General features: G+C 36.4%; 1 protein-coding gene across 5 annotated transcripts; it reads left to right on the forward strand.

Moving 5' to 3' along the window:
• The first annotated feature begins 53 nt into the window (after positions 1-53).
• On the forward strand, positions 54-15641 carry CUNH4orf33 (chromosome unknown C4orf33 homolog). 5 transcript variants are annotated; one of them, XM_016155779.2, is made up of 6 exons: positions 54-182; positions 5847-6036; positions 8110-8170; positions 10504-10555; positions 10689-10888; positions 12771-15641. In XM_016155779.2, exons 2-6 carry the CDS (start codon positions 5856-5858, stop codon positions 12874-12876), a joined length of 600 nt encoding a protein of 199 aa, XP_016011265.2. In that variant the 5' UTR covers positions 54-182; positions 5847-5855; the 3' UTR covers positions 12877-15641. The 5 variants fall into 5 exon arrangements, with proteins under 5 accessions (XP_016011265.2, XP_016011266.2, XP_016011269.2 ...); XM_016155780.2 differs by lacking the exon at positions 54-182 and adding an exon at positions 1073-1182; XM_016155783.2 differs by lacking the exon at positions 54-182 and adding an exon at positions 1930-2032.
• Positions 15642-15921: the final 280 nt, after the last annotated feature.

The following is a 15921-nucleotide window of genomic DNA, read 5'->3' on the forward strand; positions in this document are numbered from 1 at the left end:
GTCCTCACGCTTCCGGGAGTCCTCGCACGCTATTGGCTAACGCTCCAGCTCTGGGAACCGGGATGACAACCAGCTGAGCCACCAGAGAGGAGGCGGGAAAACCTGGAGACCTGCGTCTGCAGGTGGCGGCGCCCTGCCTTGTTTTCTTTATTTTAAAGAAAACCCTCAAAATGTAAACCTAGGTAGGTCATGCAATACCTGCTTTAAATTCCCCCAGTATCTTTGATACCTAGCACTTCTGTGCTGGGGGAACCCGCTTGCTAAAGGCGGGGGGCCGGGAGGGGGGAGAGGATGCGGGGTTGTGAGGCTGGGAGCGAAACCCAGAGTGGCGTCTTCAGAGTCAACCACAAGGCTGACCCTCTGACCCTCTGGGGAATTCCTGAGCATGGACTTCGTAATATCCAGGAGCTAAGTATGGTCCTGCCCATTCTGGGAGGCGGGTGTTGTTTAAATATTTAACTGTGTGGTGGTAAGTCATGTACTTAGAAGTACTCCAGAGGTCCCACAAATTCAGCAGATATTTCTTTAGAGATAACTTTTCTTCCTCAAAAAAAGAAGAAAAGACAAAAGTTGCATTTTTTTACAAGAATTAGGTAAAACTTCTCATTTATGGATGGATTACAATTCTCACTTTAAAAAATGATTTTGTCTGGATTTAAAACCTATTGTTTTGTTTTAACAGTTAACATTGGAGGAAATTTCAATGCTAGCAATAAAAAATGTAAACTGGAAGCTAGCCACTGGTGCTTTTTAGGTAGGTTATGTGTTTCTAAGGATCCAATTAGCTTCGCTAAACTGGTATGTGATAGATGTAGTTCAGTTTGTCTTTCTCTTTAACAGTTTGAGTATTGTTGACTTGGATTCATAACGTTTTTTACACGAAGTAATGTTAGTGGAATGTTTTAAGAAATTTTAAAAGTTCGTCCAACAATGTCTGTTTAGGTAGCCGAAGTCCTATCGTGGTCTTTGTCCATATTCGCTATTAAGAGAATGAGATGGCTCCTTCCTCCAAGACTGGCTGTTAAATATAGGAGCATAGCTGATAAACATAAAAATAAAAAAGTTTAATTTAGCTTTGAGTCAGTGAAGATTGGACTTGATTTGGTTTTTAGTGGTCATGAAGTTAACACAAAACCTTGTTGGAAGAAATGGAAAGTTCAACCTCCAACTCTTATTTCAAAGGTCAGTGTATGACATTTTCTCTTAGTTTTCCACTGACTCCCCCAAACCTGCTTGTACCTCTCCTACATTTGAACCTTGTATATTGTCATATTGTGATTTAACTTGGCATCAAACAAGTAATTATAAACTTAACTGTGCATTTACATTAAAAATTGGTAAGACGTATTAGTGTTGGTGAAAGCAAAGAGCCCCTCTTGGATGTAAATGATGAGTGGTCTTTGCATTGCATAAATTGAATATCTGAAATTGGAAAAAAATGTGTGTGTGTGTGTATATATATATATATAAAACTTTAAAATTCTTTTACAATAACTTGATGCGGATCCCAATTGGAAAATGTCTGAATTGGGATTTGAATCCAGGCAGTCTGGTCGCAGTGTTACAATCCTTGACTATGTGTATGCCTCTCAGCAGTGAAATATAATTTATAGCTAGGGCGATATTATTTGTAGCTAGTGTAAATATAATTTACAGGTTTGGCTTATATAGCCAGTGAGCCTTTAGTTGCATTGAGTGAATTATTGCTGTGTGTGCTCTCCTGTAATCTTAATGATTTACAGTTGATTTTCAAATTGTTGCACGGTATTTATATCGCTGAGTGACCCCCTTCCTTCGCCTAGAAAACAGCTCTCACTTCAGTAGAATGATTAAAAGCCTTTAGAGGTTCACTGGTGGTTCCTTCAGCATTTTTCTTTCCTGGAGAAATCAGGTATCTGCTGCAGTCCTCCAAGTCCCTCCTCCAGAACGTGTAGGCGGCTGGGCGGAGCCTACGGCTGAGCCCTTTCCAGTGAATTCCGCGGGAAAGAGGGAGCCAGTGGTGCGTCCTGCGGAGCAGCTCCCGGGTCTGCGGGTTTGTGTTCTCGCCTCGCGCTCTCTTCGCTCTCGGTCCCTGCTTCTTCGCCCAGGCTCGTCGTTAGCGGGTTTTTTTTTTCCTGATAACTTATTTTTTGTGCCTGCCTCCTCCCCCTGGCACACTTCACTCCCCCTTTCTGCTGACTTCCTCATTTCTACGTTTCTCTTGGGCAGGGGAGGAGGGGAGAGAAGGATACGAACTGGAAAGAATTTCTGTAGAAGAGAAAATTTCGTGACTAGAGGAAATTGGAAATTTCCCTCGCAAAACGTTCTGTTGAGAAAACACCTTTTCCGTAACTTCCTTAGCCTGGATTTTTACCCCCTCTCTCCTAGGCTTGAAATACCCTAAAGTTCTGTCTCCTTTTAAAGGTCTTTCTGTAGCACCGGGAAAGCATGAAAATAATTTAGTTACTTTTGACATTTTTTGATGAAAGTAATTTGAAGAAGAGAAGTTTAAAAATGTGTGTGTTGGGGGGGAACAGATTAACCATAAACATTCTTTTAAGAACATGTAAACAGCCAACATTAAAATTGCGTAGTAGGGTAGCGATGACGGTGAATGATATTCCTTCACTAATGTCCCTAATATTCATTCTGACTTTTTAGAAATGTTCAGCATATATAATATAAACGAGAAAAGAGGTAGGTAGTTGACCATACTGTTTAAGAGACTCAGCCTTAAAAAATATTTTAAATTATTCATTTATTTTTGAATAGTAATGTGTTTATCATAGTATAAAATTCAAATAGGTGATGAAAAGCGATACGGGTGAGGGTAGGTCCTCCTTGGTGTATCCAATTTTATTACATCGGCCTGCAAAATGAACCAGTTGATAATGGACCTGGTTGATTAGCTATATGAGAATCATCCTCAACTGCCTATAGACTTCTTTGTTATACTTTATTTCCCTAGCACCTAGCATGGTGCCTGAAACAAAGTAAGTAGCTAATAAATCTTTCATTAACTAAATCGAAAGGAAATTTTTAGATATGCTATATAATCTTAGTTATTTGCCATTGTTTTGGTATATAGTGTTGAAAGAGAGGATGATACCACTAAGAGTTAATTTCTCTTGCACAAGACCTTGAAACCATGAAATTTTAGATCCAGAGACTGCAACAGTTCTTCACTCAACAAATAAATTAGTTCCCAGTACTTACAGGTATTCCGGCTGGTGAAGTAGAGACAAGAAGCAGATATGCCGTACGGTGTAAGAGCTGTGGATCAAAATGGAGTAGTGTATGGGCAATGGAGAATGACGGGGAGTGGAGTGCGGCTGGGAAGCACACAGCCCGGATTGGGAATGTCGACCATTTAATTTTGTATCCTTCATATGGGCACATGTGCAAGCAAAGACATTGCAAGGTGGGGATGGGGGGCGGGGCGTCTAGCCTCAGGCAGTAGTCCTGAGTATCCCCAGGTTGTTGAAAGGAGAATCAGTTGTGTCTCTCTGAGTCCATGTTATCTTTAGATCAGATTGTAAACTAGTGGGCAAGACTATAGGTTGATTGTATTATAAATATTATATACACTTAAATGGACATAAGTGTTCTTTAAACAAATTAGCAAATTTGTCCTTCTGATAAGAAACTAAAGGCATTTTATGCAGGTAAAGCCAAAATTATATTCTACCCTTGCACATGTCTGCCATGGCACTCCTTCTTGGTGATGGAAGTCTAGTCATTATTTCTCGAAGTAATTTTTAGATAATGCTCAAAGAAATCTTCGGAGGAAAGGTGGAAGGAACCAGTAGAATGGCTTCGGGTACCGCTACCTTCTAATCTCTGCTTTTACCTTTTATTTCTAATAATCTTCCAGGTAGGATTGGAAGTAATTTGAAACCTTTAAAGTATGCGTTACTGTGACCTTAAGACCCACCATGTGTGCATGGAAGTGTTGGGCCACTTTTAGGAGCTTGCTATTGGATATGGTTTAATTCCATTTAGAGACGGAGATGATTGTTTAAAAGAGCTGGGAGTTAATTTTTTTTTTCGTGGAAGCCCACTGAATAGGGTAGGGGTTCCTTGATGTGTGCCACATTTTTGTGGATGTGATGGTTGTATGAAGACTGAGTGAACCTTCCTAGTTGCTGAGCTATATTTTGCCAGGCTTGTCAAGAATTGTCAAGCTCAAAGTTAGGAGAACAGCATATTGGCTCCAGAATCAGATTTAACAAGCGTTTCTAGCATTTCGATTTATTCTTATTTCTTCCTATATGCTATAATAAGGTACTTACTAGTATCAAAATTTGAGGTAGAGGGTTATACATTTCTTTTTGAAGACACTGTCTTGATATTTCAACTAAAGAAAATACACTTATTAGTGAGATATTCTATACAAATCAGAACTAAATTTCACATAAATTAGACTCAATTTACACCATCTTATTCACTCAGCTTATTTCGGTTTAAATCGCTGAACTTATCCTTTTGCAATACTTTCTAATTCTAGAGATTAGTTATTAAAATTCGTTAGCATGTAGTGAAAATTAGGAAAAGCTACATACTTTAGAAGAAGGATTTTGGAGATGTTAGATTCCTTACGTGACAACCTGCATATTTAGGTCTACCAATGCTTGACACATAGTTGTTACTTAATACACGTCCATCGAAATAAATGTATTCAAAATTCAGCAACTGTATTACTTTCATTAAAAATAATATATGAAGCAAGGAAATGCATTCATAGAATTCAAATAAGTAAGTTAGAGCCTGAAAATGACATTTACTAATCAAGATTATCTTCTGAACAAGACATAAGGACCTAGTATAACTTGGGAAATCCACCACTCCTGAAATAAGGTTTTGATCTCCTTAAGATCCCTAAAATGATTTCATCTGGGAAAACATGGCTGACATTGGTTCAATTTCTTGATTTTCCAGACATGTAACCTTGGAAAAATCTGTTTGTTTTTGTCGTTGTTGCTGTTGCTTTTTTTTTTTTTTTTTTTTTTTTTGGTGATAAGGATGATAATAGTTCCTCTGCAAGTTTCTTGTGAAATTAAATGAGTTAATTAATAAAATGCCTTGTCCATAGTGTTCGACAAAATGCAATTTTATTAATATACTGTGTCCTTCCATTTAATCCATAGAGAAACAGTTTAAAATACAAGTACTACATGTGTTAAATATACTTAATCTCTTTCAAAATTTAAGCGATGGCAGATTCTTTTCCCATTTCTCCATTGGTGAGAAGGAAATAACCAAGCAGTTGGTCGTTTAACATTTGAAATAACAAAAATTGAAAAAGCTAAGACAATCTATATACCCTGAGACCAAGGAATATAATATTAAACTCTGCTAATCTTCAAAAGGTCAGAGTCCCCCAATCCCACCCCCAAAAGAAACAGGTTTTAGCCAAAAGAACAGGTGTTAATAGCTGTATTTCTGTTGAATCGTTTTTTATGAAATTGAATTTTATTATAAAGATTTTGATTCCACAGAGATCCTGTAATTCAGACACCTACTCATTTTCTAATAATAAACAAAGGATGACATATTAACTCATAGTACTTGTAGTTGTTAAGTAAATTATCAGTTTCTGCAGTGGACAGTTTTAAAAAAATAATTTAGGGTCTAGACTTAAAGGCAAAGCCTTTAGGATCCAACTACCTGTCTTATAGTAGAACTCAGTACTTGTGATTTGCCAAAACAGGAATGGCCTTTTGACTCTCAGAACCGCGTTCTGGTTACCCTGTTACCTTCTTGCCTGCCATTTGTCATGGAAATTTTCATTTTATTTCAAACTAAAAGAAACAATTGCATATTATTAAAGAGTTTGTTTTAATATGTTTTTTTTTTATTTCATTTAGAGTCTAAATATGGATTTTAAAATTGAACACACTTGGGATGGCTTTCCCGTGAAGCATGAGCCAGTGTTTGTCAGGCTGAGTCCAGGTGACGAAGGAGTGATGATGGAAGTTAATGCTCCATTTTTCAATGATCCTCCAGCCCCACTGGGAGAACCAGGAAAGCCTTTCAATGAACTGTGGAATTATGAAGGTATGTGGAAGTACTGTATTTTATTGCAAACGTAAATCTTTTTATAATAATCTCTCACGGAACTATTATTTTATCTTGCTATAAGGAAGTGAAGGCTTCTGAGCAACTGACGCAGTTTCTGATGTTTCTTACCAATCTCTCATTTTGACCTTTTCGCCATTACCTATATGACTTGAACTATGTAACTAGAACAATGAAAAATGGCAATTATGAATCCAGATTTTTAAATTGCTGCCATATGTCCTTCTTTTACGTCTGTTACCTATTTTAGGAAGAATTTAGCATTCCTATTTTGTCTTTAAGTATCTTCAAATTGCCACTTTAATAGTATAAACCTTCTTTATGACAGTTTTGGGATGTTTTACGTCTTATAGAAACACTATCAACTTCAACATGAAATGTAGTTTTTATTTTACAAGTACTGGCAAGTAATCTCACATATCACATGAGGGCTAAAAGACGACTTGAAATTGCACTGTTTCAGGTTTGCTATATGATCCCCTCTAATGTTTCTAATTAAGCTACCGAATTTATCTTTCTGAAATGCTATTTACGATGGCATTCCCCAGATCACAAACTATTACTGTCTCTAAGATAAAGTCCAAACCCTTCCTGTAACCTTTGGGGTACTCGTGAATTGGCTATCATATTCAACAAAAAGCTCTTGGCTTCCGATAGCAATGGTCTTACTGTCCAGCCATATTCTCTCCCAGTCTCAGGCTATTTGTCCTGCCCCTGACACACATGGTTCAAGGTCTAAGTCAGGTTCCATTTCTTCAAAGAAACCTTTGATAATTCTTCTAGCTCCTATTGACATCTACTTTCTCTGTTCCATCTGTATAGCATGCATTTTATTACTGTTAATGTATCATATGTTAAGCATATGTTGTCTTTTATATACCAGCTTCCTACTGGTGTACACAACCCGAGTGACATTTCTACTGGAGATACTACAGGCACCAAACTCAACAAGTCCCAAACTCAACGTATCCACTTTTCCCATGAACCTGCTTCTTTCCCTAATTGCCCAATCTCAATCAGAGGCACTCCAGTACATCAAATCACCAAATACAGAAATGTGAGATTTTTCCAAGCCATCCTTCTCTCTCATTATCCATATTTGGATTTTTTTCCTTTCTTTTTTCTTTTTTCATACTAAGTCCTTCCTATTTCACCTCCTGAAATGTTTCCCTAATTCAGTACCTCCTCTTCATTTTCACCAAGTCTGTATAGGTTAGGCGTTCATTATCTTTTACCTCAGTTAGAGTAGAGCCTCCTAAGTAGTCTTTTTTCCCCTTAAGTCCATCCTTCACTCTTGGAAACCAGAGTGATTTATCTAAAATAAAAATTTAAACTCATCATTCATCTATTTAAAAACCTTCTCAGGCTTCTGTTCTTTCCAGGCTAAGTTTTACCCTTCTGAATATGATCTCTATATAAGATTTTCCTCTCTGCAGCATCATTTACTCCTACATTGAAAGGTTTGTTTATTTGTACATTTGGTTATTGCTCTATAGTTGTCTTATCAAATATCATGCATATCTTCCCATGTCAAAAAATATATAACTGTCTTTGATTTTAATGGCTGTATTGCATGGAATACATAAATTCCATAATTTAGTAGCCTTCCTTTATAATAAAAGATTTATTTATATAATAGAAAATTTTCCTATATAATAGGAAATAATCATTTAGATAATTTCCAATTTTTGAGCAATATTTTGATGACTAGCATTATACTTTTTTTTTTCCCAGTTGTCTGATTATTTCCTTAGGATAAATTCCAAGAAGATAACTGGCTCAAACCCTGTGTGTTAATGTTGGTTTCTTTACAACCTCACCAGCAATAGGTTTTATTAATCTTTTTAATTTATGGTAATGTGATATGGGAAAATTTGATGATGATTTATTTCCAGGCAATGTCTGTTTATTTTCTTTGTCTTTTATTTATTGGGGACAGAGCTATAATTAAAAATAATGAGTAAATTTATTTTATATTCTATAGAAATAAGAACTTGTTTATTGTCAAAGCATAATTAAATTTCTCAATATTTTGTATCTCTGTTTCAACAGTTGTGGAAGCATTTTTCTTGAATGACATAACTGAACAGTATTTAGAAGTTGAACTTTGCCCGTAAGTATAAAATATTTTTTCTTACTCATTATTACATAGTTGGAACATCTCGTTTTCTACTTATAAATCATGTGGTCATAGTAAAAACACTGATTCCAACTAACTAAGGGAAATGCTAATCTGCATTTATCCAAATTAAATATAATTATTTATTTTCAACTAAATATGTCATATAAAATACACGTTAGAATATATGTTGTAAATGTTTGAAAATATTGACATTATTTCTGTTTTCCTGTGTAGTTGATTTTTCTATAAATTTGAACTTTTTTCATAAAATGAGAAATCATTTCAAAACATTCATTATTTACTCTATAAATTTGCATTATTATGTATAAGCTATTCAGAAACAAAAGGAGACATATAGATATAATAAATTGAGCTAGTTTATGAAAATGTTTCTTTCAGGGAATTTTTTAATGGCTACAATAAATTTTAATTTTATGTATTCCATAAGAACATATTCATGTAGTTCTGTATTTATTCATCATTTATTGAGTGTATACTATGTCACTTTGCATTCAATGCCAGGGATAAAAGTTAAATCACACATGGCTTTTCCTAGAGTCATTTAAAGTATTAACCTGGGACTCTCTTTGTTCAAATTTATCCATTCCCTTGGGAAACTTCTTTACCTGGTTGACATTTTTTGTCCTATAGATATAAAAAAGTAAATTTATGCCCACCTCTCATCTATATTCTAGCAAATTTTAAATTAGTAAAATATACATAATGAAATATTTTTTGTATTGTGATCATTCATTTTAAATGTCTATCAGTATCTAATATCCAGTAGCCTTTTTTTCCCTTTGTAGACTGGGCCGAAAGTTCCAGCAATTGATTTAAATGAGATTTTCGATGCCATTTTTTTTCCCTTATTTTGATGGTTTGGTAATTGTAATATGGAAACTCTAGCTCTTCACAATTATATTTTTTAGAAGAATAACATTTTTTGTGTGTGTTACTTTCCAATTAACATGCCAAAATCTTTTATTGAAAAACATGATTGATGCTCCTAAAATGTTGTATAGGTTAAAAAAAAATTTACCTGGTGTTATTATTTTCACCTACAGGTGAGAAAGCTAAGGAAAAAGTAGATTTATACCTTGTCTACAAGACAGTAAAGAACTTAGATCTGCTAGAATTTTAAAGTTGCATCCTTAGGTTTACTTTTATTCGACGAAAATATCAGTTTATTTCCATAAAGTAATGATTTGGCAATGGATGGATAGGATAATTAGATTCTTTTGTTAAGAAATTACACAATAACGATTACGTACAAAATTAATAAATTCTAAAAGTTAAAAAAAAAACCCTTTAAGTAGTTCAGTTTCACATACATCAGGACTGTCAGTAATCAAGAATCATGGTTTTGCTTCTAACAGTTAATCTCTAGGAAAGCAGTGAAGAATATTGTTGTTTTAATTTGCAACAACTTTTACTTCTCCCTGGATATTCTTAAGCTTGCATGATAACAATAAAAATAAGTAGAAGAAAAGAATACTGTCTTCTGTTAGATAGTTTACTGAAGGCAATTCTCCATGAAAAGCTCACCAGGGACTACCTATATAGAAATGTTTAGGTATAGTCTTTTTCATAGACAATAAGTTTGTTTCATGTAAAAACTTGAAACTCTTTGATTCTTATTGCTCTGGCTAGCCTCAATTATGCTCTCTTATTAGAATTTCCTGTTGAGGATATATTGTATTTCTCTTTGAAAATGTGACATCGGTATCTGAACTAGTGGTAGAAAGCAGGAAAACATAAGAAACGAGACAAGTTGAGGACAGTTGTGTGAGAGAATAGACACAAATTAAAATCTTTGGCATGCTCACTAATTTCAGACAATCTATGTTTTGTATTTTCTGTCTTCCTAATGAGATTCAAGATAGTTTTCTTATAGAAATAATTTGTAGAAAAGTTTTTGGATTCAGACCTCGAAATTGATGCCAGCTTCCTTTAGGGTACTTTAGTTTTCAAAATCGGTTTTATTATAAACTCCAAATGCCATAATATTCCCCTGCCCATTTGTATACTTTGCATCATCTAACAAATTAAAGTAGTTTATATAATTTCTTATTTAAAGAATATGAGAAGCAATCTGAACATGTGTACCTTTACGCATTTGACTATAATCGGAAAATAGTAACCTCCAAGATGTCATTTTTAAAGTAACTGAAACTACTGGCTTTTCCTATAATTATCCAATAGACATAGTTCATCTTTTAATTATTTGGATAGTTAGTTATAAATACACGTATTACAGATATGAAAGATAGTGAAGAAAATGTTTGTTTCTTTCAAACACTCATGAAGAATTTTAATTTTGACAGCCACGGACAGCATTTGGTGCTTTTACTCTCTGGAAGAAGAAATGTGTGGAAAGTAAGTAAATAAAAATATAAGGCGACGTCCTTAAGTATACAGGATATAGATAATACTTTATTATATGTCTCATATATATGTTTAGAGTACAAATCTGAATTTACCTTTTGTATTTCACATATTGTTTCTGTAGCAAGAACTTGCTTTATCATTCAAAGTGTCCAGAAGAGAAACAAATTGGGAGGGCAGAGCTTTTCTTCCTTGGAGTTATTTTCCATCAAATGTGACAAAATTCAATTCATTCGCAATTCATGGATCAAAAGATGAAAGAAGCTATGAAGCTCTTTACCCTGTACCTCAGCATGAATTGCAACAAGGACAAAAACCTGATTTGTAAGTAAAAAAATAAATGAAGATACGTTCTGATGGTGAGAGTTTTTTGGAAAACTCTTAGTGGAACAGTGATAACTTCTCTTGGTCAAAGAAGACATGCGTGTACAAACACCTGGCAGGGTACTGTGTTCGCTGACGGTCTTCAGTAAATACTTGACTCACTGACTTTGGACAGACTTAGCTTCTTTCGTTGCTGTCCGTACAGCACTTACATTTCCATAGCAGTATGTGAGTAATCTCCCTTAGTGAATATTGCGACAGCTGATATAGAAGTATGGTTGCAAATTCACTCATGAAATTCACTTTCACAGCTAAATGTCCAGAGGCATCCGGTTTCCTAGTGTGAACCAAGGGTCAATAAAACCTTTCCTTTGGTGCTGGAGAATGTGACCTTCACTTAACTCTCTCTAGCTCTCTTCCCCATAAACATGTCAACCGGGTTTCTGGCAACATTGCTTGTGATAAAAAAGACTCCTCGTTGGTAAATTGCATCTGGACTGATAGTATTACGAATCAACAATAAATACCTGATGGGGACGGTGTGGCTTTGAATTTCCCTTTAGCAGCCATGTTCCCGGTAGGGGCCCTGTGGAGCAGCAGGCACATAAGCCAAGGTATCCCCTACACAAGGTGTCTCCTACACTTGTCATATCTTTCCGGCCAGCCTTGTGAATGCGTATGGACTGCAGCAGACACAGCTGCTGTCCTGGGACAAGCTGTGACTCCCGCTCTACATCCCCTTGGCGTGGCCCACATGGTCCCCAGAGTCTGTGTGTTCAGACACGCCTCACAGACATCCCAGCTGGCTTCGCCACCGCAGACTGACTCTCCTGCCTTTTTACTCGTGGAAGGTGCTGTCCTTCCTCCCTGTTTGCCTTCTCCTTCCTGCCGTGCTCGCTCTTCACTCTACTGTGCTTTTATTTCTTCCAGCCTATTCCTTCATTGTGCCCGACACTATTTTACCCTTTCCCTTTGCTTTTCTCCCTAGTCCTAACCCTTTCAAACGAGCCTCTTTTCCTTTTTCTTGTCCTTCACTGTCTGTTCCTTAACCTCTTCATCCGAGATTGACACTCGTGACTCAAACCGGTTCAGTCTGGCCAGGTGGCAGAATGGGACAGGAATCTAGGTGAAAGTGACTCAGAGCCCTCATACCAAGATGGCTGAGTTTTTCTGGCTCTTCGCCATCTAATACTTCTTTGTATTCAGACTCTTCCTATGTATGTTATTGGAAGCTACCCTAGGATAAAAATATGGTGAAACCACTGGCCAGGGCAGAGCCAAGGTTGAGTGATTCCCTGCAGAGCTGAGTTCTACTTCCACATGTTAGGGAACCCTCTCTCTCTTATTAAGCCACAATGGAAATCCCCATAATAGTTAAATGATGTTTCTGAAAAGGAAGGAACTAGGGTTAACTCCCTTTTACATTAACCTCCTTTGCTTTAGCCACACTGTCCCCGTGAGGTATTTATAGTTGATTCATCTGATCCATGGGGATGAAAAATTTAAAATGATTGTTTCTGTGACCGATATAAGCTATGTCAAAATTTAGATAGGAAAACAGCCATAAGAGTATAATTGATTTGTTTAAGGCTAGATGGAATGAGTCAGATTTTGAGGGTTGATTTTTACTTCTCCCCTCAGCTCTGAGGGAGCTATTTGTAGAAGTGGAAGGAGAGTGCTTTTGGATGTGGGTGAATGTTTTCAGAGCTGAACGATAGCTAGAGTGAGAAAATTGTACGTATAGAGTATATCTCACCTTTGGTATTTCTAAAATAGAATGTTCTACCACAGATGTGACAAAACGAATAGCCCTTCCGGACGACAACTGTTTCACAAGTGCATAATTCATTTTAATTCCCACCTTCTTTTTCTTTGCATTTAGCCATCGTCTGGAATACTTCAAGCCTTTCAGTTTTAACACACCGCTTGGAGAAGAATGGAAACAACCAGAATCAGCCCTGTGGCTAATAGAGAAACCTGATGTATAGGAGTATAGTAGATGACCGTATCAATCATTTCTTCTCTATACCTTTTAAGGTAAATCATACGTATAATCTCTTTCAAGATACCACGAACACATTTCCACAATAAATATTTTCATAAAGGTCAGTGAAAGAATAATATCCCTCTGGCAGGTTTTATGTAAGTTGACAAGAAAATAGAAAGTTCGTAGGTTATTTTATCTGTAAAGGTAAAATGTTTCCGAGTCGCTCAGCCCAGGAACCAGCATGTCAGTGAGTTCTGCCGTCTGCCTTGCGTCACCACACCCCAGATGTCCCTGACCCTGTCAATCAGAATCATCATTTCTCTTCCCACTTCTGTAATCCTCAGCCGGCCTGAGACTGGAACATCGTATTTGTACGTTTTTCAACGTCACGTGATAGACATTAATTCTTTACTCGGAATCATCCATTCATTCTTGAAACGAGTAGAAAACAGTGACCTATTGCAGTCAATTAGGACATCCAGATCTGTCAGGGCATCATTAAGACATATGTTGTTTAGCTGTTTTTCCTGTCTTAGGACTATTTTTACCCTATATAAGGAAATGGAATGAAGTATCCTGAATTTGGGCAACCGGTTCTGCTTTTATTTACATAGAAATGATATTTTCTTAATACAGTTAAACAAGGTGTCAAAATGTCTTCATTTTATTTCGTAACCGTTAAACACTCCTGGTCTAAAATTTTTTGAATTTTTCTGTTGTAACGTATTTCAGAACTCGAAGCCACCTAGTAGATCATCTTGGAACCACCCCAAACCTGGTCCTTCTCTAGCATTCTTAACTCAGATCAGCAGTCTTTCAGAAGACCCTTTATTACTTGTGCATACCTAGCTGCCTACCCGACAATATATGTTCTCCTTTACTAACAGAACTATAATTTGGGGGGTAGGGGGACTCAACTCAAAAACTACATTTTCCCAGATTCCTTTGCAGATAGAAATGACCCTATAAAACAGTTCACGCCAAGGAGATACAAGTATGCAGTTTTCAGTGGGGTTTCAAGAAAAGATGCCTGAAAGATGAAAGACTCAGCTGCCAGCCACCTTTTATCCTTTGGAAGCTCCTCTTCCTTTTTCCTGAATTGTGGAGTGAATAGCTGAGGTAACACTCTAGCTGCATTGTGTCAGTGAGAAGCAGACCCGGGGGTAGATGAGGAGAAAGACACAGGAGCCTGGGTCCCAAACAGCATAATCATCTAGGTGGACCACCTACCTACAAACTTCTTTATACAGGAGAAAATAAACTGCCTAATTTGTGATCGCTGCCCAGAATGATCTATAGATTCAATGCAATCACAGTTAAAAATCCTAGAAGACGTTTTGCATAGAAACTGACAAATTGATTTAAATTTTATGTGGAAATGTGAAGCCAAAACAATTTTGAAAAAGAGTAAGTTGGAGGACTTCTACAACCTGGCTTTAAAGACATTACTAAGCGTCAGTAGTGAAGTTAATATGACCTTGGCCTAAATTTAGACAAACATATCAATGGAACAGAAAAGAGAAACCAGAAAGGGTCAGTTGGTTTTTGACAAAGGTGCCAATGTATTGAAAAGGAAAAGGATAACCTCTTTGACAAATAGTGTTGGAATAACTGGGAAAAACATGAAAAAAATAAACCTTGCAGCCTATCTAATATTCTACAGAAAAACGAACCTAAATGTGACTGGTGAAATAAAAAATTCCAGGAGAAAGTCTTCACAATTTAGAGGGGACCGATTTCAAATAGGATATAAAAAAAAACACTAATTAAAAGAGAGAAAAAAAGATAAATTGAACTTCATCAGAATTAAAAGCTGCTACTCATCGAAAGCCTCCATTAAGAATGTGAAAAAACAAGCTACCAACTGGGATAAAATATTCAAAATATACACATCTGACAGAGGACTCTTACTCAAAATATATAAGGAACCACAAACCAGTAATAAAAAAGACTTGGACAGATACTTCCCAGAATATAGAAAAAGGCCAATAAGTATATAAAAAGGCTATCAACCTCACTTATCTTCAAAGAAATGTGAATTAAAACTGCAGGAAGATACCACAAAATGACTACTATTACAAAATACACACAATGGCTAACTGGCTAAAATAGAAAAAACTGACAATACGAGCATTACTGAGAAGATAACATAGCTGGAACTTTCATGCTGTGGGTAAGAATGTACAATGGTACCACCACTTTAGAACTGTTTGGCAATTTCTAGTAAAGTTAAATACATACCCACCCTCTGATTCAGCAGTTTTATTTCCAGATAATACTCAAAAGACATGAACGTTCACAGCAGCTTGATGCGTAACTGCACGAAACTAAACAAATTTCCATCCCTGGGAGAGTGGATTATATGACATAGACAACGGAATACTCCACCTAGAAAAGAAATGGCCTATTGATACATGCAGCAAACCAGATGAATCTCAGAAGCATTACTCTGAGCAAAATGAACCAGATACAACATACTGTGTAATAATTTATGTGAAGGCCGATGATAGACAAAAGTAGGCTATAGTGAATCAGGACACAGCCGCTCTGCGTAAGGGTGGGGGATTCAGATTACCTGGAAGAGGGGCACGGGGGCCTTTTCTGGGGTGGTCAAATGTTTTGTATCTTGATCTGCATCATGGTCGATACCTTGATGCATACCTTTGTCAACATTCCTCAAGCTGTATATATTTTAAGATTTGTGATTTTGCTATATGTAAAGTGTGCCTTAATAAAATACCGTTCTAAAATGAGCTGCACATTAAATGGCGTTCGCTTCAAGTTTATGCTGTTCCATTAAATAATCGTTGCTGCCGGTTAAATGTGACTTATGAACTTTTTAAAATTGATTTTGTTTTCCATCTGAAAAGAGCTGGTGTAAGATAAATGCTGATGTTTACAAAAAGCACTATAATTACATATCATGATGGGAGTGCTAGCCCTCTTAGATAAATTCAGAAGTTATTTTAAAAAATTGATAGTAGCAACTAGCTAATTTGATATAGTGATTATCTGCCAGTTTCGGATAGGAAAGCCGTGTTTAAAA

The sequence above is a fragment of the Rousettus aegyptiacus genome, unplaced genomic scaffold (genome assembly GCF_014176215.1).
Source record: "Rousettus aegyptiacus isolate mRouAeg1 unplaced genomic scaffold, mRouAeg1.p scaffold_m13_p_16, whole genome shotgun sequence".
NCBI classification, from domain to species: Eukaryota; Metazoa; Chordata; class Mammalia; order Chiroptera; family Pteropodidae; genus Rousettus; species Rousettus aegyptiacus.